This window comes from Macrosteles quadrilineatus, unplaced genomic scaffold (assembly GCF_028750875.1).
Source record: "Macrosteles quadrilineatus isolate MER2022 unplaced genomic scaffold, UCM_ALF_1.0 Scaffold_3__2_contigs__length_128488019, whole genome shotgun sequence".
In the NCBI taxonomy this organism is placed as follows: Eukaryota; Metazoa; Arthropoda; class Insecta; order Hemiptera; family Cicadellidae; genus Macrosteles; species Macrosteles quadrilineatus.
The window spans coordinates 24642281-24670213 of NW_026542596.1; the positions used below are offsets into that span (position 1 = coordinate 24642281).

Genomic DNA, 27933 nt, shown 5'->3' on the forward strand with positions numbered 1-27933 from the left:
ATTTTCCTAACATATTTTACATGATCATTTTTAGGAGAAAAATCTTCAAAAAAAGTATCAAAGAAGGTTTATACTAAGGAATCACAGAAACTCAAAGATTCGAATAAAAAATCAAAGAAATCAAAAACATTCAAGGTCCCAAAAGTGTTGATATTGTATGGAACTGTTACTGGAAATTCAAAGGTAAGATATTAATATTATTTAATTAATAGGTAATAGTATAAACCACTTAAAAGAGTTTTTAGGTCATTATTTACTACAACTTCACACTGAACATTACTCAATTAGTATTTTAGGTTCAAACCATAATTCTTTATTCTTGTTTAGTATCTGGGCTTGAAAGTATCCCATGATAATCACTCTACCGATCTTTGAGAAGAGTTTTTAATAGATTTTAGCCTTAGTTACCAGCACAATTAATTTTGAATGTTCCAGTAATTTTGATGGGCTCAACTGATGAAAATATTGTTTTTGCTAATCTTTAAGGTAGGTACCGTATGTGGTCCTAATTTTCAGATCTCTATAGTCTGATTCATCCAAAATTGCCTAACAACATTACATCCTCTAAGTAAAATAAAATGGTCCATGGTTGTATCACTGTCCCTCCATTTCAAATAAAAGTGTAAAAAAGTATAAAAAGTATAAAGTGATCAGCTGCGTATAAGGCCTCTTTTATGCACGACGTTTTCCCTCGGCCGGGATCCATTGTGCTTTTCGTCGGGGAGTTATTTACATAGGATCAAATGGAACCCTTTAACACCATAGCGTTTTCTGTTGAGTAGAATGCAGCGCTGCCAACCAACCCGTGCTCTGTCATCCACAGTATTGGAATTGCCTAATCATTGTAAATTAATGGATGATTATTGTACTCGATTGAAGGGTACAAAAAAAGCGATTTAATCGGAGAAAGAATTATCAGAGCAGGCATATTTAAGTTTACATTTTTGTTCAAATCATTGGATAATACAATAATTTCAGGACACACCGTGAAAGCCCCATCTACTCTACAACTTTGATTCACTGGGTGAACAGCCCACCTCCCCCTTCCTTATAGTATATTTTTCTTCACACACAAATAGGTCAAAACCAATAAACAAAGGTCCATCTTGGGTGACTCATGATGGCCAAATGAATAAAGTTGGCAGCACTGGCACGCCCCACCCTGGGCATCATAAAAAACAGCAGATTCCGCTCGGAAATCTATTATTACGCAAATTTATTACACATAAAATTGCTATAACAAAAGAAAGATTTTATAAAAACTTCTTATAAAAGTTACTACATTTGATGTAAACCTTATAAATGGTTAATTATGATATAATTACAATAAAATAATATAATGAAATATGAAATAGTAATAGTTAATAATACTTAATAATAATAGTTCATGTTTCACTTGCTACTATCCCTTAAGTGCTAGTAGTGCCTATTCACCATCGCTCATTTCCATCTCTTCCTCGCCTTGCCTGCAGTCAAAGCACTGAGCTATATGGTGTGCTCCCTGCATTTGAAGCCTTGACACTATCCATCTTGTTTTTGTTTTTCGTTTTTTCCTCCAATCACATTTGAAACACCGCCCTTCTGTTACTCCATCGCCGGGATGTCCAGAGGTGGTCCGCCACATTGTCGGCAGATTACTTGTTCTTTGGTAAACCCTGGGGTTCCACAAACAGATATTCTTGATGTCATGTAGTGTCTCTAGACATAGATCCATTCCAAGGCTCTTCAAAAATGATCTTCTAGATATTTTTGGCTGATTTCTGTTTTCATTCAAAATTATGAAGACATTCAGAGATGTTATGTTCAGCAAAGCGAAAAACACTGTCATTGACCAGTGGTTGGTTATTCTCGAAACTGAATAATGTTGTTTATAACAATCAACTGTATCCACACCTCCTTTGTTAGTATTGTAGAAAAGAACAATTTCCGGCTTTCCATACGAGTATGACTCGATGTCCATATCCGTCCTATCATCGTCGTGCATGGAAGAGATCAGAAGTACATTCTCCTTTTTTGTCCCTTTGTACGATACCATAGTACACCTGTCTCGAAACGCAAACACTGAAGATTAATCTTTACTGTCAACAAAATCTCGTGGAATTTCTCTCTTGTCTCTTCTGAGAGTTCCTACAAAGGTAAGTCTGTTTTCAGTCAAAAGATCGTAGCACAAGGTAATCGCTGAAAACCAACTGTCGTAAAATAGTTCTTGTCGAAAAGTTCCTAAGGGTCTTCTTACTCAATCACTATCTCAATTTTGAATACATTAAGACCTATAAAGACAGAAAGAATCCTTCCTTAACCCATTTGCATTGTCTGATTTATTTACCAAAAATCCCGGTAGGCCTATCAATAAAACAAAAAAAATATATTAGACTATTTATTTTATAATATTTTATAGGCTAGTATTTTATAGCTGAAAATAATAAAAAAATGTATTTATATGTATATTATTATGTAGCCTATTTTATACATATTTAGGATATGTTTACGGTACACTATTTTTTATACTTTTCAAAAAAATTTGTGCATGCCTGCCTGTGTTACTAATTATCAAATCATTCAAGGAATATAATATTTTGATGAACAAATTTAAATGTGTTAAATGTGCCTATATGGTAGGCCTACATTTTTGGTAAAAATCTAATTTTCAAATTTCGCTGCTGACGTACTGGTACGTCATCCGATGCAAACGGGTTAACATTTTAGTTAACTGTTGTGTAGTTTGTCTCTTGGTATCTTAATTTACTCTTCCATCTTATTAATTTTTAGCGTCTAAGCGAAGAATTAAGGAAAGAATTGAAGAAGGTGACAGATGTGGCTGTATTTAATATTATAAATATTGATGCAGAAGAACTGATGTTGCAATACGTAAGTATGATTAGTTACTTAATTTATTGCCTCAACTTCTTATTTAGGTAAATGTTATGTTCTTTAATGATGTATGGCTGAGTTGTAACATAGACAAAAAGAATGAAATATAGACCGTCAGCTGTGCTGCGGTTACCATAAGTTCTGGCGCACACCGCTGGGATCGCCACGGTAGTTACAGCGTACGCGCTACGTAAACTACAGCGGTGTGCGCCGGAACTTATGGTAACCATGGTAACCGCAGCACGGCTGACAGTCTATATTTAATTCTTTTTGTCTATGGTTGTAACTAGTCATGTATATCAGACTAATATTATAATAGTGAAAGTATGGATGTTTGTGTGCAACTCTGAAGTTCAATCACGTGAAAACTACTGGATTGATCGAGCTGACAGTTTGTAGAGTGGTAGGCCTACTTGATAGTCTTGAGAAACGTATAGGCATATTAAAGTTGTAATAGGGCTATACCCCACGGCCCACAGAGGTTCAAATTTTTCATGTTATTCTTATGAGTTTTAAAATTGTAAAGGAAATAAAGCATTTTGCTATTTGTTTCAACTAAACAAGTTGGTTCTATGGTATTTAATAGTATTACAAACTTACAAGATTTACCAACAGGGTGCAGCACTATTTTTATATTTGTTTTACACTGATGAAAACAGGTAATAAAACCAATGCAAATGAATACAAACCCTTTAAGAAGCGCAATGGCTTTATACAAATTCAGTCTGGAAATATTTGAATTTTTTATAGTTCCCGCGGCGGCTGCTACTAGGTGGACCATTGCGAGCGTGCGGCCAAGTCAGTTGACTGAGTAAAAGCGAGTGAAACAAAGAATCTACTTAGAAAGAGATAGAGAGATTCTGAGTTGTGCGCCGCACGAGCGATCACGGCCGCCACGGCCGTGCAAAGCTCATTTCGGCGGCAAAATTCCAGTCTGACTATTCTCCATAAGCATTTCGCTTCTTAAAGGGTTTGTTTTCATTGCCAATACTAAGCAGCAAAAAAAAGCTGTGATACACAATGAGAACTGTCAAAGTATTATTGTTTACAGTTATGTTTATGTTTTTAATTTAATAAATAATTTTTGACATTGTGCTAATGTTTGATCATTTACTTTTTTCTATTGTTTAGGTGCAGTGGTAGAACATTATGGCTATGGTAGATGTGTTATAAATTAGCATACTGTAAATTTAAAGAACCAAAATTTCTAAAACCATGTCCTCTCCTATTGCAAATGCAGGCCATTAGTAACTGCAATAATCATTTTATAAGTATACGCCAACCGGGGTTGAAGGACAGGTACTCTTCTAGTACCTACCCTATATTAAGAAAGATCACTTGGTTGGTATTAGTGAAGAAAAACAAAAAAAGTTCAAAATCAAAGAGAATTCTGTAGTAGTAAATAGATTTAACATCATGAATTACTAAAATCCCTAAAAAACTAAAATTGTTGTTTATGGTAAAATCAACGAGGAAAGAGTTCATTGCCAAATTAACCCTTCCCAATTAGACGGTAAAATGATTAAGCTCTGAATAACACATTTAAAAGGAATTAAACGTTAATCAATGCATTGTTAGTTGGGACCACCATCCCATGAAGACACAAAAAGCTAAGAAACTGTCCGGCTTTACTTTGTACAAAAATTTTATTTTTAGTTTGATAACCAAAAACCAATGTAGTTTTTGTCATACTGCGCAACAAAAACAGCCGTTTTTAATGCATGCGTTGCGGATATGAAGAGGCATTTTAGTCATTTTACTCTCTAGGGAGTAAAAATCGTTTTTAGCCCCTAGGGAGTAAAAATCACCTGATGTCAACTCAGTTGTAAATTTCGATTGTAAACATTCGCATGTAACGAAAGTATGTATCGATTGTTTAATTGATTGTAGTTTATTGTTGCCTTATTGTAAATAGTTTGACATATGGATAGTTTAACCCTTTGCGGACGAATGGCGAGTGTAGGTCGCCGGGTGCCATTTTCCCGACTGCTCAAATGGTAACCTAAACTCGCCTAAAAATGAAAAAAATTGACCTCAAAGGGTTAATGTAAACTAACACAATCGACGAGACAATTGATTCATGTACTAAACCGCTGCTTGTTTCTATATACAAATTAAATTGAGAACAAGTTAGAAGTAGTTTTATGAGGTTACTTTAAAAGAAAACTATTTAGTTTTGTAGTATAATTTGTTCAAATAATAGTGCAATATGACTTAAAATATAGTTCATCACACTGGCAAAAAGTGTCTTTTCAACAATCGCTCATTTTTAAGATTGTTAAACTTGGCTTTATTAAGTTTTTAGCCTAAACTAGAGTTAAAGATTTTTTTTCAGACCTACTCAGTAGGCTAGTTCAAATAATGTTAGTAGACCTACTTCATTCAATAGACATTTTAGTTATTATTTAAAAAAATCATGTAATGGCGCTAAAATACTGGTGAATTAGGAGCTTTAAGGTTTAATGACAGTACCAAGTCTTCCCATAGTTCTTAATCGGATTACAGTTTTTAATGAGTCTTTCTTTTCAGGCTTCTTTACAGGACATGTGTCTGTTCCTTTTGCCAACTCATGATGGAGGAATGCCTCCTCAAAATATGAGCTTTTTCTACAATTGGCTTCATGATGCGGTAAATGACTTTCGATACAGCAAGGGAGCATTCAAGGGGTTAAGATATGGAGTGTTTGGTTTAGGAAATTCTCAATATAAATCACACTACAACAAAGTAAGTGATTGTAGGAATTATACCTTAAATGCTGATGTTTTTATTATTTCAGATGTTTTTGTTTACTGTATAAACGGTTAGGTGAGTCGGTGGCCTGTTCACTGCCACTACTTTTTACAGCTTTGTACTGTACCAGCTCACCCCTTGTTTTGCTGGATACGTTCTACGCACAGGTCCAGTAGCGATGTTGACGGAAAATGCAGAGATTAAAAGTCCGCCAACCTCTTAACACGATCATTGCGGCAGGCATTCCAACAGGCGCTCGCCATTGGCGGCGAAGCCCCGGCTCTGTACCGTAACAGCGAACACAATTGGCATTCAAATATTTCAATCTGACGAATAACAAAAGAGCAGCGACCATTGTACTACGTTAGCCCGAGATTGGACATAGTTCCCTAAAACACCCAAAGGTAGCAGCACTGCCTGGATCAGTAGTCAGTGGCTTTGTAATATTGCTTAAAGAGAGAAAATCCTCAAAACCGGTACAAAACCATTGTCAGACGGGATTTTATGGGAAATTTTAGTACCAACCTACACTAAAATAAAGCTCACATTCCAAGCTACAGGCTAGCAACAATTTTAACATTCCCCGGCAATGGCTGAGCTCATACTGAACTAATGTAGTGCTGATTGCGCAACTACATCAATTGTTGTAGTCAGCACTGAACGTGTTAAAAAAAAAGAAGTTTCTACAACTTGCATAGTGGGTTAATTTAATAGCATTCGCAATTGGTTTTCTATTCAATTTATTTGAGATATTGTGAAAAAATCTTCCTTTCTAAAACTAATTATGTTAGAGGTTTTTTTTTTTATTTAGGCCTAATGGAAAATGTTTAACCTTCATAGGTGACACCACAAAGTTTTCCTCCGGGCACATTTTTGTTTTTATAAAAAAATATGTTTTTATGAACCGCCAGCTGGCAGATCTAAGAGTACCTCACGGGCCTCTTTCTAGGAACTGATTGAACATTATTTTTCTCTGACCCATTCCGCCGCACAATCCCTTTTAATGAGATGAAGTCTGAGGAGTCATGTAGCACAGAGCCCGGTGGATGTATCACCGCTCGCACGGAGGATTCCCAAAGTGTAGTTCCGTGTGTTACCTATGGTGTTGTTGTTTCTGTTTGCTATAAAAAATGTGTAACATTTTTTAATGTTTTTAATGATTGGGCATGGTTTTTATACCTTTTTGTATTGATATATTTATAAAATTAGATTGTTGGTCTAATATTTCAATACTTGGGCAAAAACTTCTTTTGACATCGACCGTGTATTAAAATCAAAGAGACCCATGAAGAGTTATTTTAATTTAATGAGCTCCTCTTTGGGATTTAAGATAAAAAGTAGCCTTTAACAAATATTATTAATTGATTTTGGTTCAAACGTCAGTTAACTTTGAAAGCCAATGTTTATAAATGAAACTATGCATTGTCATATCTTTTACTTTTTATTTCTGATATTTTGGGTTTCTCTAATTCGGACAATGGTCCAGTTCTAAGATGTTTAGACTAGTGATGTGTCACCTATTTAAAAATAGACTAATGATGATTAAGTTAAAGCCAGTGATTGACTATTGTAGTTCCGCTAATCCAAACCACCTTTTGATGATTGAGAAAACGTCTGTACATTGTACATGAATTTTTCATGGTACCGGAAAATTGGAAATAGTTGTTAATATCTTATGGCCAAGGGTCTACTCAAAACAGAGTGATTCTCTTAAGGTCATCCTAAAGAAATTTATGAGAAAAAAAAGATTGATTGCAGTGGATGATCACAGAAATTCCACAAGTGTGAAAGACGATCACGATATTGCAATGATCACGATATTGCAATGATCGAAGGAGACGATTACAGGATTAATTGCTGGAGGAATGTATGGTTATTAATTAAATCAGTAAATTAATATTTTATTTTTATTTATTTATTTATTATTTTATGAAATGTTATTGAATCCTGGTAAACATGAAGAATTTGTTAATTCAAACACTGTGTATGATTTCCCAGGTGGGCAAACAGGTAGATGAAGTGTTATCAAAGCTGGGCGCCGACCGTGTGATCCCCCTCACTCTAGGAGATGAAGACTCGTTACAGGATGACTTCAAAGCTTGGACGGAGTCTGTGGTGAACTACGTGACTTCAGGAAAACCAGATCTCGGCTTGGTGAGCAACTAGCCTATTGTTGGTCCATGCACGTTTAGAACAAATAAATGTTTTTTCAATGTTTAAACTTCATAACACATATGCCTTTGTGTACATGTATTTTACCAAACCTCATCTGCCTGTTACCGTATTCAAAACATATGTCTTTGTGTACATGTATTTACCAAACCTCATCTGCCTGTTACCGTATTCAAAACATATGTCTTTGTGTACATTTACTAAACCTCATCTGCCTGTTACCGTATTCCTCTTGGTCTGGGTGGTGATCTCAAGAATGTTACTGAAGGACAAGCTAATGGTGGCATGTGATAAATTAGTGCATGCAGTTAGTCTCTCTCTGCCTTCTTCACATAAATGCTTCCACTGAACTATCTTGTTTAGACCATATTGTAAATTGGTAAGGGAAAAATTTTATATTAGTGCATAGGCTAGTCTATTGTGATGCATGAAGAGAAAAAAAATACTGTAAATGTAATTGTAATTTTTGTTGTTGGTTCTTATGTATAATATAATGTGAATTAGCCAAAAATGTTACTATTCTATTTCCTAGCCCTTTAGTACCGAACTCTTCTTTAATCTTTATTTGCAGTTTTGTCAAGAAATTTCAATGGCGTCATACAATTGTACAACTTAAATTTAGTACATAGATTTGACTGCAAAATTGCAAGAACAGTGTTTAAGAAGTGACTTTAGTGAATTTAGACAGCTTGCGTTCGTCCTTGAAGGTAGTTACCAAACCATGCATTCGGCCTGCCTTTAATTTCAAGACAAGGTAGTTTTCTTGAGATAAGGTTGTGGCCCAGACAATCAAATGCCTTGCTATCAAGCATTACTGATGAGGCATGTTTGCGTTCTTCTAGCTGGTCAATGATGAACTCAACAATGCACTTGATTCTTTCGTAATAAGTGCCATTAGTTGGTTTACAACAATATTTTCATTATCTTCAATTACTTTGGAGAAGACAAATATGAGTGAAATGGGGCGGTAATTTTCAACATCTGTAACAGAGCCTTTGTGTTAAGGGTATATTTTCGAGGCAGTAAGGATGGGAACTGGGAACTGACTTAGGGTGGAAGACTATTGATGATAGCTGCTAATGGAATTACGAGTTGATTTGCACAGTGTTTTACAGCTTTAGCTGGAATCTCATCAATTCCACACGATAGCTATGGCATCTTTATCTTTTACATCTCTGATAGTTACGGGTTGAAACTGGAATTGGCATGGTGAGTAATCCAACTGTAGATTTGTGGTTAGGGTTTTTTGGCCAATCTGAGAGAAGTAGAGGTTGAGATGGTTAGCTATAGTTTTATGATTTTCTTCCAGCTATCTGTCTACTTTTAGTTGAAATTTGTGTTGGTTCCTGTGATTGTAAGGTTTTTCTCCTAGGACGCTAGGCACGAGCCTGGGATTGTTTTCACATTACTTCAGGCTAGACCTAGGGGTTGCGGCATTATCACTTGGATAAAATCCATTGGTGACTTGGCGGGGATCGAACCCGGGACCTCAGGGACTGAAGTCCCGCGCTCTACCACTACACCAGCTCGCTCCTCGTCCGTGATTGTTTGGTTATACACTCAGAATTTACGACATTCCACAAGGCTTAGGATTTATTTTGTCATCAAGCAATATAGTTGGTGATAGCATTGTTTAATATTTCTTAACTTTAGGTCATAATCTTCTTTCTGGCAGTCATGATGGCTTTTTCAGCAATAAACCCTGAGATCGGAAATGCTTTCAGGGAGTTCAGATACTGTAGTTCTCTTTTAAGTGACTTGCTTGTTCGTCACAGTATGTGTTAGGTTTTTTTTGTTCTGGGCCTAGTCTTTTTAATGGGAAGTGGTCCAGGGGGTTGGTTGCTTATATGATAATTGATCTAAAACCTCATATTGTAAATGAATATTTTTAATGACATTTTAAATATAAACTAGGCAATCGTTTTTTAATAAAACCTAACTAAATAAAACCATTTAAGTTTGTAATGCAATCAAAGGTACCGGTATAATATTTGACACTGCAATATAAGATATTGATAAGTCAAGAAACAAAATTACCTTGTGTTGTAACCATTTAGTGTGTGTTTTGAGTAAATAAGATTCACTATCAAGTAATGATAGGAGTTGAATTGTGAACAATTCTGTGATAACAGGCTGTTGTGATTTAGAGAGGGGAAAATGTTTTCTTCCGTGAATGAATTAATTACATTTTAGCGAATTTCCCTATAGGGAAGTAGCTATTACCGTAGGTGGCACGGTAAGACCTAGACCCGGGACCGATTTACTTTTTCATTTTGATGTCCCCAGAGGCCAAAAACACCATTCGTTCAAATTTTTATATATCTATATATAGATATATATATATATATATATATATATATATATATATATATATATATGTGTCCATCCGCACGATAACTTGAGTAATTTTTGTCCGATTTTGGTAAAATTTGGTTTGAAGGTGTAAGGTGGGATAAACTCGAACGAGTTCGCGAACCAGCATGATCGGACTATGGGAACGGGGGTTTACGGGGGGTTTTATGGGGTAAAAATAGGTTTTTCCCATTTTTGACCCAAAAAAAATACAATTTTGCAAAATCTTTTCAAACCATTTTGTAGAGCTTAAAAAAACAAAGAATTTAGTATGTTGAAGTGTTACTATGCGCCTAATGGTTACGGAGAAAATTCCAAAAAAATGTAAATTTTAAATTCCCATGTTATTCTTATGGAGAATGAGTAAACTGTTGTAGTTTGCTTGTTTATGAACATATTTTGATCAAATTTGGAAAATGTTTTTATTTCTTACTAACTATTAACATTATACAAAAAAAGTTTTACCCTCCCTGATGCAGCAAACCTAAGTACCTGTTAAAATAATTCTATTTAAATAGGAAATAAATGTTAAATTTTTAAGTAGACATTTTAGTGTAAATCCAATCAGACATATGGAAATTCGCTTAGTCTGCAGGTTTGCTGCGGCGGGGGTATTTACAATAATGATTTGAGTGTCTAAAGAAAAACACCCTCAGTAAAAATGGCCAATATAAATTGTAATAGTGTCTTACAGTTTTTTTTTTTATTTAATTGTTTAAATAACTTTATTCTTGTATAGAATGAATATAAATAATCACATGATTCTTAACTCTAGGGAATGGCCAGTGTTAGAGCATGCCTGGGTACAAATCCCGTGAAACACCATAGGTTTTGGGGTCTGTGACCAGGTAGTTTGGAACCCACTTAAGCTGTTTGTTCACTTATCTAGAAGGAGAAAAAACAATAGTGGGAAAACGTTTTCTACAGGCCACAAAATTTAAAGCCTAGAAATAATGCAGTACAAATAATACAATGGAGTAAGTGTTACACCAAGGACTTGATAACAAATATAGTGCAGTACTGTTAACACGGTGAGTCATCAGTGTTGAAAGAGAGAGAGGGAGAAGGTCTGGTCCATGCATCTTCTGTTCGTACTCGTGCATTTTATACAATAAAATGCTGGAAGTTGTAGTAAAACTTGAACTATGGTGTAAGTTACTGCATCTAGTTACAAATAATAACTTTTCTTTTAATCCAGATATAATAATTTACATTTTACATCCAGTAATTTAGTACAGTGTGGTTTCATTACAGAATACATACAATAAATAATTTTAGTTTGTTTTAGGAATTAAACGTTTTCAACTCAAATGGTTGTTTTGAGAAGAGTAAATATTGTTATTGTGAACAAGAAACTTACATTAGAGTGAAGTAGGGAGATTAACAGGGTACTTAACCAAACGTTACAATCACAAATGAACATACATTTGGTAAACTATGAAAAACTATGTGATTGAGATGTAAATATCACAGTTAAATCCTTCAAATTGGAAAGGGCCAGTTACAATTCCTCAAAACTGTTGAACTGTTTTGGTGGTTTGAAAAAATCTTTGATTTTAGATACTTTGGTTTCGAAATCAGAAATCTGTATTAATATATTATATAATATTTATTTGTATAATAATTAATTTAATTGTGTGTTAATTGTATAATATTTATCATAGCAGAATATCATTGCCCAAAATTTGTGGACAGAGCTAAAAATGTCCACTATTGCTTTATATCGCCAAGTTCCTGCCTTGACAAAGTGCATTATTGTTGTTAGCTAACAAAATTAAATAAATAAGCAAATACAACCCTTAAGACTGTGAATTTAATTTACAAGTGTGAGTGGAAATCCTGATTTAAAACAGTGAAAATATTAGTATACAGACCACAGTGTACTGTGATATCTCATCAATCCTGGCTGTAGTTTGGAATATGCTCACTGTGGTAACCTTTCCCAATAGAAAAGCTTATTCCCAGAGTAATAATCAATTATTGGGTCAGTAATAGGGAAGATGGATGCAGCAGACAAAAACTTCTAATTCAATCTTGTATTTAACGGTGTGTGTAGTCAGGCAATTTGTGATTGGAATTGTAGCCCAAAGAGCCAAAACTGTAGTAGTTACTCTTTGAGTTAAAACTTCAATGTATAGTAGAAATATCATTTTAAATTCTATCTTAATGTTTGCTATGATGTGAGAATGCAGTTAAGAGTAAATAAACATAACTTAATTTAAGAGGAATAACCCGTTAAAGCTAGTTTAGAAAAAAACAACCCCCACTGATAATAGGCACACAATATTACTTTTTTTTCTCTCAAAATCCATCTGATTGAAATTTTGTTTGATAACAGTCAGCTTCTTATCACTTTTGTAAAACAAAGTAATCAGGTAAAACTTCAGTAAAATCCGTTTAAACAGCAATGATGACTGAAAATATTCTGACAATGAAATCATGTGTAGCAATTCATCGTACACATTGTTGTAATTGACTCTTTGCATATTTTGTTTAACCAATCTAAAAACTGGTCAAATTATATTGTTTACAAAATATAATTTCTTCCCTTAAATGTTAGTACTAAAGTATTCATTCTAGTACACCATTTCAGATCGTTCTACGCAAGATGTTCTAAAATATTACACTTATTTTAATCATTATATGAGTACCTATTATTATTTTATTTCTGTATCCTCCTGTGACTAAGGCTCTATGATGGTATTGTACTGAATTTTTATTCACAATGTCAGTCAACACACAACCATGTAAGCGTAGCTTTGTGTTTTACTCAATTCATTAAAAAAATATGTAAATCCCTGAAATTTAAACTGATACGAACTAGTTGAAAAGACCCATCACAGTGATTGCTGGGAAAAAACATAATTGGCTTAATGCAGTTAATTGTATCTTCAGTGTATAATCTATGAAACCATCCTTGGATCCTTCTACCAGATAATGTTGTTACATTTTATTTATTATCATTAAACTAAATTGCACCAGGCTTATAATTTGTTGAGTAAGTTTGCACATTTAAGTATACAATCTATCATTTTACCTTTTGACGTATGAAAAGACAAAATATTCAATTTAAATACCACCACAGTCCAATTATAATCATTGTTTTACCTGACCCAGTGTTGGGGAAGCTACTTTTAAAATGTAGCTAGCTACAACTACTGCTACATTTCCAAAAAAGTAGTTTAGCTACATCTACAGCTACAATTAAATGTAGCTATAGCTACAATTTTAGCTACTTTCCCAAAGACGTTGGTTTTATTCCTCGCACACTAGGTAAATGTAAAATCTATTGCAACTACATTTTTATTGAACAAACACTCAAACAACAAAATGTTGGTATTGTATCTAACATTACTTGGAAAAGAACTTCTTCCTAGATTGTATTTAATTTGTTGGCATCATAAACCTAACATTACAATAACACAACCAAAATAGTTGGGTGTTCCATCATATTTACTACTTATTTTTAAATATTGCATTACTGTATTTATTAAGTAATTTTCATTAGGTTCAAAGGACATTCAACCAAACTATATTGTAAAAGCTCATTTTATTTCTTTAATAAACATTTATTTATAGATGTCTTATATCAACTATTAAAAAAATAAAACTGTAAAACGATTATTAAAAAATACTCTTTTGTATTACGGAGCCTTGCCTACTGAAAGTTTATTGCCTTTCTTTATTTTAATATTAAAAACGAAATTGCTATAACTTCTAACCATAGTTATAAGTTACTTGTTCTATGAATAACACTTTTCAATGCCAATAAATTGTACTTTGTCATTGTGCATAGGGCAAATTGTGCTTCAACAAACGTTGGTGCACAAAACAGTATTCAGCATCTTATCCTGAAATCAGCTTTTTAATTTAAACATGTTGAAAAATGTAAAGTAAAAATAACATGTAGCCAATATAGTACGCTTGTTCTTACAAGCTCTAAAAAGATATATTCCTATTAAAATTGAACTTGGTATTCGTCTTAAGGTTTAGTGTTGGTTTCCATTAAAATCCAAGTTGAAACTATCAATAAAATAAAGAAACTAAATTGATTACTAATTTCCCTGTCAATCACTTGCAAGCATTCAATAGCTTCTCTTGTCACCGGTAACGTTTAAACGTCGTCTGCATCTAGCGATTTTATTTCATCTGACAGTAATCATGAAGGATATGAGAGCCAAAAATGTGGATAACACTCAGATAATGGGCTCCATGTCCACGCAACGTGGTAATGAAACGGCTACAACTAGCTGTATGAAGCCAAGAAAGTAGTTAGGCCTATTTTTCTTAAAAATTTTTAGTTTGAAGGAGGTTGTTTCACGTAAGGTTGTGATAAAAATTACTATCTCAATCAATGTTAATGTAGTGAAAAAAGTAGCTCAAATTCTGCTACAACTACTTAAAAAATGTACAGCTAAAGTATCTACAGCTAAAGCTACAAAATCTCAAAAGTAGCTTAGCTACAGCTAAGGCTACGAAAAAACTGTACACACTACTTCCCAACACTGACTTTACTCTCCTTGTTTTCTTTCAATTATGACATTCCAGTTCAGTAGAATTGCTCAACAACAACAACAAAACAACAAATTGTCAAGACAACAGGGTTGGTACGGTCAGGGAAAACCTGGAAATGTCAGGGAATTTTGTTGGTCTGGAAAAGTCAGGGAAAAGTCAGGGAATTTTGGAAAAAATCTGGAATTTCTCTTGAAAGACTACATTTTTTACAGATATGCTACATTTTGCACAGCTAGGCCTACGTCATACTTGGTCAAAAACATCGAAGTTTGACAAAAACATTGATGTAACAAAAACATCGGGAACCTACCATCGATATAAAAAAAACATCGAACATCGACAGACATTCTATCATCACCCTCTGATTACTGGCTTTAATTGAACGCACCGAGCTCCCAGTGTTTCTACACGACCAAAAGAATATAATCCCGGTCACTGGGTTAAGAAATCCCGTTTAATCCCTTAAGATTTTTGATGTTAAATTCTGAGTGTTAAATTAGACATGTTGTGTTTAAATAGTTTTTTTAACATTGCTATTATATTTTGTTAAGGTAATTTTTTCGATTGGGGTTAGTTTTTCACTAAAATAAAGCATAGTAAATAAAAACAGACGTCATAGCCAAAACTCCTGTTTTATCCCACATCCCCTTCAAATCCCACTCATGCTCTAAAAATCCTGTTTTCGGGATAATAATCCCTCGTATGGAAACACTGCTAGTACCGGGATGCGCGGAAGGATAGGCCTACATTCATCGTTTCAATTTCAATACGATACTGAATACAATTCCTCATTGAATTTATACCAATACTGATTCAACCTTTAATAAACTAAAAAAACTGCACTTGTAGGAGTTTATAAAAAAAATTTATCCTGTTAGTTGAAACATTTAATAGTTTAGTTTGGTTCTACTTTTTGTCTCCGGTACAAGCATGGTAGTTATTTTTCCAATCACATGTTTCTTCCGATATAAGCTGATGATATCGCAAGCAAAATATCGATATATATCAGTATCAGAAGCACCGTATCGTCTATCTGCTAGTGTCAAGTCAAGGCCAAGTAGAACATAAAGTGTGAGGTTAAGTAGTTAATTGGTAGGCTACTCTTAATTTTCCAGATTCCAGATGTTTAATTCTTATTGGTTTTATGAGTAAACTATTTAGGCCTACATTTTTCTAATAATTCTTGATTCTGACTATTCGATATTGTCTTACGGTATACCTGGAAAAAGTATAATATCAGTCTGGAAAATCTGGAAAAGTCAGGGAATTTCATTGTCCAAAATCAGTACCAACCCTGGACAAGAACTTCATTCTTGTATAGAATAAATAATCCCCTGATTCTTAACTCTGGGGAATGGCCGTACTGCATACCGTACTGATTGACCATAGGTTTTGGGGTCTCTGACCAGGTAGTTTGGAACCCACTTAAGCTGTTTGTTCACTTATCTAGAAGGAGAAAAAACACTGAGGTAGGATCATGGGAGTAAAGATTAGCTATGTCCACACTTGTGCGCGCCAAGCGCATGCCTCTTAACGCATGCCTTGATGCAGATGGACGCAAGTGACGCTTGCCTCAAGGCATGCACGAAATGAGTCGGAAGGGGCTCCATTCCATAGCGCACAGCGTAGCGCAAGACAATCCACCAGCCTTGGATTTCTGTGCGTTTCAACTTGCAACTGCTTTACATTTTTGACAAGTCGTCCGTGTTGCAGTTGTTTGAAGCATATTGAATAACTAAGAAACCTCAGAATTCATAGAAGATTGTTGCTCTTATTTATGTTAGCGGGACATACGGGGTGATAAAAAAATTAAAATAAATTGAATAGATTAAGATTACATTAAGAGAATTAATAAATTAAAATAAAATTAGAAAAATTTGAGTACTATACTTGAGTACTTCTTTATCTATATTATCCGATATGGTTTCTTACGGTTTGGAACTTTTATTGACACTAAATTTGCCGCACCATCCCTCCTATCAGAATATTGACGTCTTAACCGAATTAGGAAAAGGTATCTAGAAAGTGAGGATGGTGGCGCATGAGTGTGGACAGCTAAAAGGCATGCCTCAAGGCGCATGCGATATTGTTTGCGTTGATGCATGTTGAATTGAATATTGAATTGAAAGCTGAAAGGCACATTGAAATTGAAAGCGCAGGAGTGTGGACATAGCTAATGAGGGTTAAAAAAGCAATTTAAAGTAATGTACAGTGATCCGATTTCAGGACTCAAAGACAAACTGAACACTGAAATACGAATATTTTTTTAAAAGCTGGGCTGGCTTTCAGGTCAGGCATAAGAGAATTCTACTGTATTTTGGTATTGTCATCTGGAAAATAGAGTTTTATTACACTTTTAGTGAATTTCCCATACAGAAAATAAGAAATGAGCTATTACTGTAGATCTCATAGTGAGATCTGAACCCGGGACTGATTTTTTTTTTTTTTTTTTTTTTTTAGGTCCCCAGAGGCAAAAAACACCCTTTGTTCAAAAATTCATATATAAAAATATAGGCTATATAATTAAAATGCAACAATATAAGACATTTATTTTCATATGTGTGTCTTTTATGCAAAAATGATCCGATTATGATGAAATTTGGTACAAAGGAGTTAAACTTTTATTTGAACAATTTTGCGAACCAGCATGATAAGATTATGTTTCCAATTTTTATTGTAAAAATATTAAGTTTCCTAACTTCTTTTAAAACTATTTTGTAAAGATTAAAAAAGAAATAATGTAGTATATTGAAGCATTTTTGCATGCAAAACGGTTACAAAGGAAACAACTCTAAAAAAATAAAAATTCCTTATTTTATCGTTATAGAAAATAAATAAACGGTTGTAGTTTGCCAAATCTGATAAAATATATCTTTAAACAAGCAATTTTTTTTTTTTTTCGTTTCATACTAAGCTGTCAACATTTTGTTTAAAAAACATACCTTTCCTGTAGCAGCAAACCTAAATGTATATTATCTACATTGACCTGGCCTATTGTATGACATGTATACTTAATGGCAATAAACTATTTTAACTTGAATTTGAAAAAAAAAATTGAAAAAATAGGTTACTCATTAAAATTAATGATATTTATATAGGAAAAAAATCTGACAATTTTAAGGGAATATTTTAGTGTAAATCTAGCCAGGAAATAAGAAATCCGCTAGTCTGCAGGTTTGGTGCGACGGGAGTATTTTGTATTTAATACAGTATTGTAAAAAGCAGTTGTTATCAGTTTCAAGGTCAATTATTATTAATTTTTCCCATCCTAACTTTTTTTTTGATTTACTCAGAAGCATGAGAGTCAAGCCACACAGACTGAGATGGTTGACACAGCAAACAATGTCCTGGATCTAGAAGAACTCGGCCCTGCTCTGCTTCAGATGAAACAACAATCCAAGACACCTCAACAGGTCTGTAGCACATTGACTATGGACTAACTCTGCATCTAGTTTTATCTTGTACTAATATTATAAAAGTTTGTGTGTTTGTTTGTTTGTGTGTTTGAAGTTCAATCACGCATTAACTACTGGACGGATTGGGCTGAAATTTGGCATGATGATAGCTCACATTCCAGATTAACATATAGGCATATTCTTATCTCAAAAATCCTCTGCCCCAGTGGCTCTATAGTTCCCCATGTTAACCTTATGAGTTTTCAAATTTAAAGGGAATTAAAGTATTTTGTCAGCTGTTTCAACTAAAAAAGTTGGTTCTATGATATGCAAAAGTATTAAAAAGTTATAAGATTTACCAACAGGGTGCAGCACTATTATTTTTTTCTTTGCATTTATGAAAACAGCTAATTTGAAGTAAACAGCAACAAAAAGCTGTGATACGCAATGAGAACTGTCAAAGTTGGGTTGTTTACAGTTGTTTATGTTTTTAATTTCATGAACAATTTGTGATATTTTGCGAATTTTTAATAAGTAATTTTTCTTTATCGTTTATGTGAAGTGGTAGAACATTATGGCTATGGTAGATGTGTAATACTATAGTATACCGTTAATTTAAAGAAGCAAATTTGATCAAACTGTCCGCCCCATTGAAAATGCAAAGCTTGATTATAACTGCAATAAGCATTTTATACTTATATGCCAACCCCGTACGAAGGACGGGTACTCTGCTAGTTTCAAATAATTTATGGTATTAGGATAAAGTAGTCTCAGACTAGCCAATGTAATCTTCATGGATAGACTTTCAAGGCAAAATACAGAATATTCCCGGTTTGGAATGACGACCGTGTCATAGCAGATGAAGCATTTTTACCAACATTGTAATAGGTAATGAAACGGCTGCGACCAGCTCTATGAAGCCAAGAAAGTAGGCGTAATTTTTTTGAAAATCTCAGTTTGAAAGATCAAATTAAATTAAAGGTTGTGATAAAAAACACTATCTCAATCAATGTTAATGTAGCAAGAAAAGTATCTAAAATTCTGCTACAACTACTTTAAAAATGTAGATACAGCTTATTATTACAAAAAAGTAGGGCATTTTTATTTTATTTTGAAACTATTTACAAATACTGATATTGATATAATGATGTAGTGATGTAACTTAATCATCAAACCATGACTGAAATACTTAACACACCCTTTTATGGAACATTACGGATAATTTATTTACTACTACAGTATATTTCTGATGAATCTGTTTCATCATTGTATTGGTGGTCCAAAAATAACATGGTTGTGGGGGGTTTGACTATGTTGTATTGGCGGTCTAAAAATAACTTGTGAGGGGGTCCCAAAAAATAAGTTTGCAAGGGGGGGGGCCGAAAAAATCTGTTACACCACTGCATTTATCTAATCTGGCACGGTCATCATCCAAATACCTTTTGTTTGGGGGTGGTTGTGGTGTTAGGGTATTAATCTACTCCTAGCTACTTCACCATTTTGACCTATTGTAGCACACCCAAAGACCTTGAATTCATAGATGTGTTATAGAAGATGTAAGTACATTATCTTTTGTTACAACCATATCATGGCAATGGGATGTCAAAAAAGGCTGTGTGTGTCAAAAATTATGATTGTGAAGCAAAATAGTCCAAAGACACCACTTTTGATATAATTAAGACTATATTAGGCCTCTTTAATGCATGTTATTTTCTGTCGGGCGAAAACTTAGGCCCTTTTTATGTAGGTTTTCCAACAAGCCAAATCGATTGGTTTTTTTATGCCCGAGGTGGGGGGGGGGGGGTGCCAGTGCTGCCAACTTTGTTTATTTGACCATCATCAGTCACCCAAGATGGACCCTTGTTTATTGGTTTACATTTACACCTACTTTTGTGTGAAGAAAAATAGACATGGAAGGAGGTGGGCTGTACATCTGTAGCTTAGTAATGGCAGTATTGGCAACTTTTCTGCAGGGTTGCCAATTAGACGGTGATTACCTTTGATACTAAAATTCTTATGTCAGTCCGGGGATTAGGTGATTTCGGTACTCTGGATGACAGAGTGCGGGATAGGTTGGCATTCCGCCCGATGTAAAACGCCATGGCATAAAAGGGTTCAATTTCATCCTACGTCAAAAAACGCCCTGACGGGACGCAGAAACTGGGTGGAGCGTAAGCCCTCCGCTGGCACCGACAGAATGCCGAAATGCGTCAGGGATTCCATCGTGCCTATAAGGGTCCCATTTGATCCCATTATAAAAAAAACTCCCTGAAGGAACACCCGACGGAAAACGACGTGCATAAAGCGGCCTTTTGAAAATAGTTGTAAGCACATATGAATTTTTTTACTCTGTTATTATTTTTCTGTTAAATTTTACTAGTATATACAGCCATTTTTTATTTTTATTTATGTTTAAATGTATTTAAACCTAAGAGGAAAGAAACGACTGGATCTATGGATGTTTTTATTCATTGCAAAGCACCTGTACATACCTAAGGGTATTTTTATCCATCTTGTAACCCTGTACGTTATGTGCCACTAAATATCATTCATTTGTTCAATCATTCAATTATAATTTCCGATCACAGTGGAGCCACATGACACTACGCAAAATCAAATTCAGCTCACGAAAGTGTTACTACATACTAGGTACGTTTTTTAAGTAAGGGCCGTTTTTAAATTTCTTCGTTCCAGCACTGCGATTGTCATTTTCGACATTTGCGCTGTGTATGTGCATCTATTGGTAAGACATAGCAGGAAATTCGAGAAAAATCGGCCGTGTTTACATCTGGTTTCAAGCATTCGAAATGGTGCCGCCAATTGAGACTGCCGCCGACTGTGAAGTGCGCGCTGTAATTAAATTTTTAAGAGCTTAAGGTGTGAAAGCCATTAAAAATCATCGAAAGATTAGTGAAGTGTATGGCGAGAACATTATGAGTGTCATAATTGTATGCAAGTGGATATGGGAATTGAAATACGGTACCACGAACGTTCATGATGAGTAACGCACTGGGCGGCGTCATTACTGTCCCCGTACCCATGATGACAACCAGTGCGTTGCTCATCATGAACGTTGGTGGGGCCGTCTTAAAATGTCCTTACCTACTTGCGTACCATTCCGTCACTCATAATGTTCTCGCCATACACTTCACTAATCTGTCGATGATATTCAATAGCTCACTTCACAGTCGGCGGCAGTCTCAATTGGCGGCACCATTTCGAATGCTTGAAACCGGATGTAAACACGGCCAATTTTTCTCGAATTTCCGGCTATGTCTTACCAATAGATGCACATACACAGCGCAAATGTCGAAAATGACAATCGCAGTGCTGGAACGAAGAAATTTAAAAACGGTCCTTACTTAAAAAACGTACCTAGTACTTTGGTATAGTCTATAGTATAGAATCAGGAAAAAATGTTCAAACTAAATTTATCGCATTTTAGTTAATGACTACCCGTGTGAGAAACAAATTATGTACCTAATAAATTATGGTCATATTTTCCATTTTGTTTTGTCTAAAGTAATTGAATATTAACATAGGACTCAAAAGCGCAGTAATTTATTTATTTAATTTACTCTAAAGACAGTAGACTATTGTCATTCATAAAAGAATAACTAAATCAACTGTTCAACATGTATATGCCCAGCTAAGAAGGCAAAGTCACCCTCTATTGTAAATTGTGGTTTTTTTTCAGGATTCATATTTGCCCTTAGAACCTCCCAGACCCTTAATAGCAAACATACCTGATCATTAAGCCCCACATCACTGTGCATTTGTGTAGTTCAGTTTCATTTTTTGCAAATATGTTAGGCCTATAAATTAATCTGATTACATTTGAAATCCCAAATGATATTTTGAGGTATCGAACATTAAACTTTTATTTCATAGTAGTTGTTAGTAATAATCTTGTATTGTGTTGCAGCCTAAGGAAATGATCACTCCAGCCCTGCGCACGGCTCTCACCAAACAGGGATACAAACTACTCGGTTCACACTCTGGCGTCAAGCTGTGTCGCTGGACGAAGGTAACATATCTAAAAACTATACATAGTAGATGGACAAAAGAAATACAATAATAATACAATAAGTTTTTAAACATACAAACACTTAGACAGTAAATGACATTGTTATTTTCAATCACAAGTAAAAAGTATGAGTGCTTTCCTTAAACTAAGGTCTCTATCAGGTTTGCGTTGCAACCAAGCAAGCCAGAGGATGGTTTGCATGAGGATTTCCATGATGTAGGATAAATGCTGTTGTTTATCAGTTTGCTCAAAGGTAGATTAAAAGCAGATTGTGAGTGTGATTTAACAAGTGAGATTATGGAACTTTATAAGAGACGTCTTTATAAGATTATCGAGGACTACTGTCAGTCCTGAAAGTCTTAAACATGCCGATCTGAAAGCAAAGTTTCCTAAATTCAGTCACTGTCTTGGTGGATACTGATAAATACCCAAATCTGGAAAGTTTTACAAATATTAACGGGATCTGACACATTCCCTAAACCACTAATGTATATTTTTTATGACAAATCACTTTTCTGCATACACATCTTTCATCAAGCAACAGTAATCACCAGGTATCGACCCCCTTCTTACAGAAACATAACCACAGAATGTGATTCATAGTTGGCAGGAGTGCAGTGGCGTAAAATCTCACCAAAATCTGTGATTGCGGCAAAATAAAAAAGAAAATCTTGCGGACGTGAATTGATCGCCTCCCTCGGTCATGGAAACATTCTCATTGTGTTCTGTGTTCAGGGAAAAATTTTTACTATCTCCTGCGTTCCTGTAGACATGACCATCGTCTCCCGTGGTCATTGAAACTCGTCATCGAGACAACAAGTTGTACATCCTCGGCGGTCTTGAAAATATCATCATCGTCTCCTACGGTCTTGGAAACAACATACAGTAATCTTTTTCTCGCATTTGCAAAATAATTAAGAATATCTTCTTTGGTCTTGTAGACATCATCTTCGTCTCCCGCGGTCACAAAAATTACGTAATATTTTTAAGCGATTGGGGCAAATTAATCATGAATATATTCTTCAGTCTTGAAGACATCATTTTTGTCACCCGCAGTCACAAGGACAACGTCATCTTTTCCTGCAATTGCGGCAAAATCATGAATATCTTCTCCATTCTTGTAGACATCATCGTCGTCTCCCGCAGTCACGGAAACGATGTCATCTTTTTCCAAGATTGTGGCAAAATCATGAATATCTTCTTCTGTTCTGAAGGCATCAAGTTTGTCTCACACGGTTACGGAAACAACGTCATCTATTTTCTGCGATTGCGGTGAGTAGTGATAATCGGATCTCTACGCCCCCTTGACCTCGGCGCCCTCCCTGCCCTGCGGGGGTTGTGGGGATGTTATTTACACCACTGCAGGAGTGTCAATTTTCTATTACAACAACTTTTAATACAATGACAAAACTAATTGACCCATAGGCATGGAAACCAGCTAGATTAGTTGGTCTCAGATTTGAACTACTGTAGCTTGCTCAGTTGTGACAGGAGCTCAATGGAGACCTTAACAACTTATGAACATCACTCATAGATGAAACATTTTACAGTAACAAGAATTGTATATAGTGCCATAGTTTTTACGATTAGTGATGGAAAATGTCCACAATAATCACCGAAATAACATAAACTTACCAGAAGATCTACCAAAAATTAACTTTAAGTAATGGATTAGATGAATAATTAACATCGCTTCCTCGTAGGCTATGTTGAGAGGTCGCGGGGGCTGCTACAAGCACACATTCTACGGTATAGAGTCTCACCGTTGTATGGAGGCCACACCCAGCCTGGCGTGTGCCAATAAGTGTGTGTTCTGCTGGCGTCACCACACCAACCCAGTGGGTACCGAGTGGCGTTGGAAAACAGACGATCCACACGACATTTTGGACCAGGCACTGGCAGCACACTACAACATGATCAACGAGTTTAAAGGTAACTTAGGATGGAAAATTTATAGTTTGTTTTTAAAGGTCGAACTTATTTAGTTCAAGCTTTAACTGAATAAAACTAGTCGTTCCATTCCCATGTTAAAATTGTTTCCAGAAAATTTACAGTGCTGAATTGTGCCACTGACAGAGTGTGCTAATATAAATTACTGATTTACTTAAAATATGCTAACTTTCAACCAAGCCAAATTAAAAAGATAACTCATAGCTAACTAACTACACTCAAGCTACGTCAACATCTTGAAAGACTATATACTATTTATAAAGTTTTCACTGCAAGGACTCTAATCAACAATTTTTTTTTTATTGGCAATATATTGTATTGACGCCTTTCTCAACCTTAAAGATTGTAAAATAAAGTACTTTTGTATTCTTATATAGCGTCTGTAGCACACAATGTAAATGGCTCAGTGGCCTGTTTTTTTTGTTTTTTTTTTCTATTGAAAATGGATTCAGCTGCTCCACATGTATTATGTAAAACAAAAAACTTGTGAGCTTTATGGGGCCAGTTACTTGCACCCTATCGATGTATTGCTTATTGACTAATTCAATCAGCTTGATATAATTTAATAGAACTATGAGACACCACAATGTTTGTAATTTAATGATTTGTCATAAATTTGTTTGAATATGCACTCTGCTTTCTTGATCATTTGATTTTAATAAATGGTCCTGGCCAATGAGACAGTTGGTCTTAGTCAGTAACAAAGCTACACAAGGCATCTCACTTCATTCTACGCTCATCCTTAAAATATCCTCATTTCTTGAAATATATAAGGTTACATACCTTGTCTGTGTTCAGTCAAAAGATTACCCTGAGAACGTGTTTACTACAGGAGCCCCAGGTGTTTTACCTGACAGATTGGCTGAGGGTCTAGAGGCCAAACATTGTGCCTTGTCTCTGGTAGGTGAGCCCATCATGTACCCAGAGATCAACACATTTATCAAGCTGCTGCACTCTAAACACATATCCTCCTTCCTAGTCACCAACGCTCAGTTCCCAGATGCTATACGGTAAGGAAACCATTATTGCAACTTTAAGAGATGTATTTCTAAAGCTTTTTCTAGGAACCAGAATATAATTGTGTTTCTGTTTAAGCGTTTGAAATTTGTTTTCCTTAGTTGTGTTTTGTGTTCTATATTTCTTACAATTTAGAGGAAACTACTATAGGTGGTTGAATGTGAGTAGTTTCTTTTTATTTGGAAAGTAATTTGTATACCTGTTTTATCATCAATATGGTTTGGTTGGTTGCAGTGACAACTAGTTTTAGTTCACATTCATGATTCATTGATTGGCCCAAACTACCACTGGATTGATTCTTGATTTAAATTGTCAGTAAATTCTAGTCCAAATTCTCACTGTTAATTCAAGTTGTATGGATATCATAGTCTCCCACGTGCAGGAAAATATTTGTCATTTTCCCCATTCAGGGAAACATCTTCTTCATCTTCCGTGATCTTGGTAAAATATTGAAGATCTCCAGTCTTTTAGACATTATTGTCTCCTGCAGTTACAGAATGCTTATCGTTATCATCCGCAATAGTAGGAATTTTGCAACTGCGCAATCTTTGCAGATACATTCTGGGATCGCAATAACATTGCGATATTCATAACATGGTTCAAGCTTGTGGGCTAAGCTCAGCTGGATAATTGACCTTAAAATGATTAAGTCAACTGAATAGTGTGTTCTGTATGACCTAATGTCTTGTGCGTTGTGGTAACTTGAATTATAATTGTTATGTTTCATAGCTTGAAACTTCACTGAATCTGTGTAATATTTTGAAATTATAGTTAGATTTTTGTATAATAGGGTTAATTTGATGGCAAGTGTAAAACTGGAGAGAAAAATGTTTTGTAAGCTAAGTTGCAACGTACAAAATAAACCTAAGTATATAAAAAACAGTGCTGTTCAATCTTATGGCTGAAAGCATTAGTCTCAGTAGTACAATGTGTTTTCATCATTTTTTTTAACTATTATTTTAAAGTACCAATGCTATAAAAATGTTTCCAAGCTAGATTTTTTATTAGTTTTTATGTAAATTAAGTGAATTAATTGTCCTATAACTAATAATAGTATTTTTATACCACATCAATTTTGTAGCTGCTAGCAACAAATATTTTGTACATCAAACCAGTTGACATGCTTTTCAGCCGGTCTAGTGAACCACCATCTCATCTTCATTGATCTGTCTTTAGGTCGTTAAGTAACTTTCAACTTCACTAAATAACACAACCTAAACACCAGGACATTTTAATCTCTGTGCTGACTGCTTATTTAAATTTGGTTGTTGTTGTTAGACACACTTTACACAACAAGATTTCCTGGACCACTACTCTTACTTTTACATCTTGCACAATAATGATTCCTGATCAGAGACACAGTTCAAACATTTATCAGCCTATCAATAGCAAACACATATCTTGCTTGTCACCCTGCTTGCTGTGTTCAGTTTCCTCCAGTTTTAAGGTAACTAACGCTATCACTGTTTACTCTTAAATTGATAACAGATAGTTGGCTTGCTGTAGCTGTGATTGTTTTGAATTCTTAACAAATTTGGTTCTGTTCCAACAATAATTGTGTAATTTTTTTTAAACGGAGACACAAAGGTTGGCGTCACGCTTTGAGGTGAAAAAATCTTCAATTGGATAAATTACAGTCCTGCTATTTCACTGTCCAAAAATTTAACTTAAAAAACTTGATATTCGATAAGTTTTTTTACTTTCAAAAATATAATAGGTAAAAATAATATTTGTGATTAAAATGTTTAAAATGATTAAAATTTTGTGATTGAAATTGGAGTTTTATAAACCTAGCAAAATTAGGACCAAGTCCTGGCTTTTATTTTGCCTGGCAGGGCACGGCTTTTGAGGGAACCATTCCGGCATTATTAAAGAAACCGTACAAAACTTTCCTCAGATTGGCCAGTCTGATATCCGTACCTACCAAATGTGAAGTGGCATCATTGGTTACCTCACTCAGTCAGATTAATGTTAAATTATTAATACAGAGATACACTTAATTCTAGATATATAACGATATTTTAAACTTAAAACTAAATAAATTATATACTATGGTAATACTAGATTAACATTACAATACTTAATCCTAAAATATCCGTCCTTTTTCATCTTGCTTTCTTCCCTTGGTCACTCTGCAGGCCTTAGATAGATAGATATTTCTCCAGTTAAGTACTCAGTTCAATATCAGACCTTACATGCCTCCATGAACTTTCCACTGGGTTACTGAAGTCTCCAATATGTTGTTGACTTGTCTTTTGCTAGATTCCCAATAGTGAAGAATAAGCCAACTGAGAACTGACCATCATGAATTATCTGTCAAGCACTCTTTAGGACTTTATCTTCTAGGACTCTTCTGCTGATCACTCTTCAAAATAATAAAATATAATAATTTACGGCAAACTCTCCAGTCAGATCATATCTTTTTCCCCAAAGAAATATTGACTAAAAGTTTTTGTGTCAATGATTGAATTTTAAAAGTTTTTTGCTTTTATTTTGGTTAACAATAGACATATCCTGTTGAAACACATGATAAAAGACATACAAGGACATAGCATCTTTTTCCACAAGGCAATCAAGATTAAAATTACAACCAGATATTTATCTTAATGGTTCAAAATTAAATCAAGTGGAGCACACTAAATTCCTTGGTCTAATATTAGACCAGCATTTAACCTGGAATAAGCATGTGGTAAAAAATCTTCAGCGGGTATTTATGCTTTGCGACAAATGTCCCGTGTCTCAAGCATTGAAACTCTTAAAACTATTTACTTTGCTTTAATAAATTCACTTATAGCTTATGGAATCGCTTTATATGGTGGTACCACTAAAAAAAAACCTGAACTTATTTCTACGTCAACAGGAAAAAGCTCTTAGAATTATCATAAGTATAAAAAACAGAGAATC

The 27933-nt window shown here is 34.7% G+C and overlaps 1 protein-coding gene across 2 annotated transcripts in view; it reads left to right on the plus strand.

The window, feature by feature from the left end:
• The window catches only part of LOC128990613 (S-adenosyl-L-methionine-dependent tRNA 4-demethylwyosine synthase TYW1-like), a 42611-nt gene that overhangs the window by 4392 nt on the left and 10286 nt on the right, over positions 1-27933 (plus strand). For both annotated transcript variants that reach the window (XM_054413082.1, XM_054413083.1), the window contains exons 2-9: positions 35-183; positions 2770-2868; positions 5401-5595; positions 7600-7755; positions 17934-18053; positions 21961-22062; positions 23766-23994; positions 24845-25022. In XM_054413082.1, coding sequence (XP_054269057.1) covers positions 35-183; positions 2770-2868; positions 5401-5595; positions 7600-7755; positions 17934-18053; positions 21961-22062; positions 23766-23994; positions 24845-25022 — 1228 coding nt within the window. The remainder of the gene's footprint in view (positions 1-34; positions 184-2769; positions 2869-5400; positions 5596-7599; positions 7756-17933; positions 18054-21960; positions 22063-23765; positions 23995-24844; positions 25023-27933) is intronic.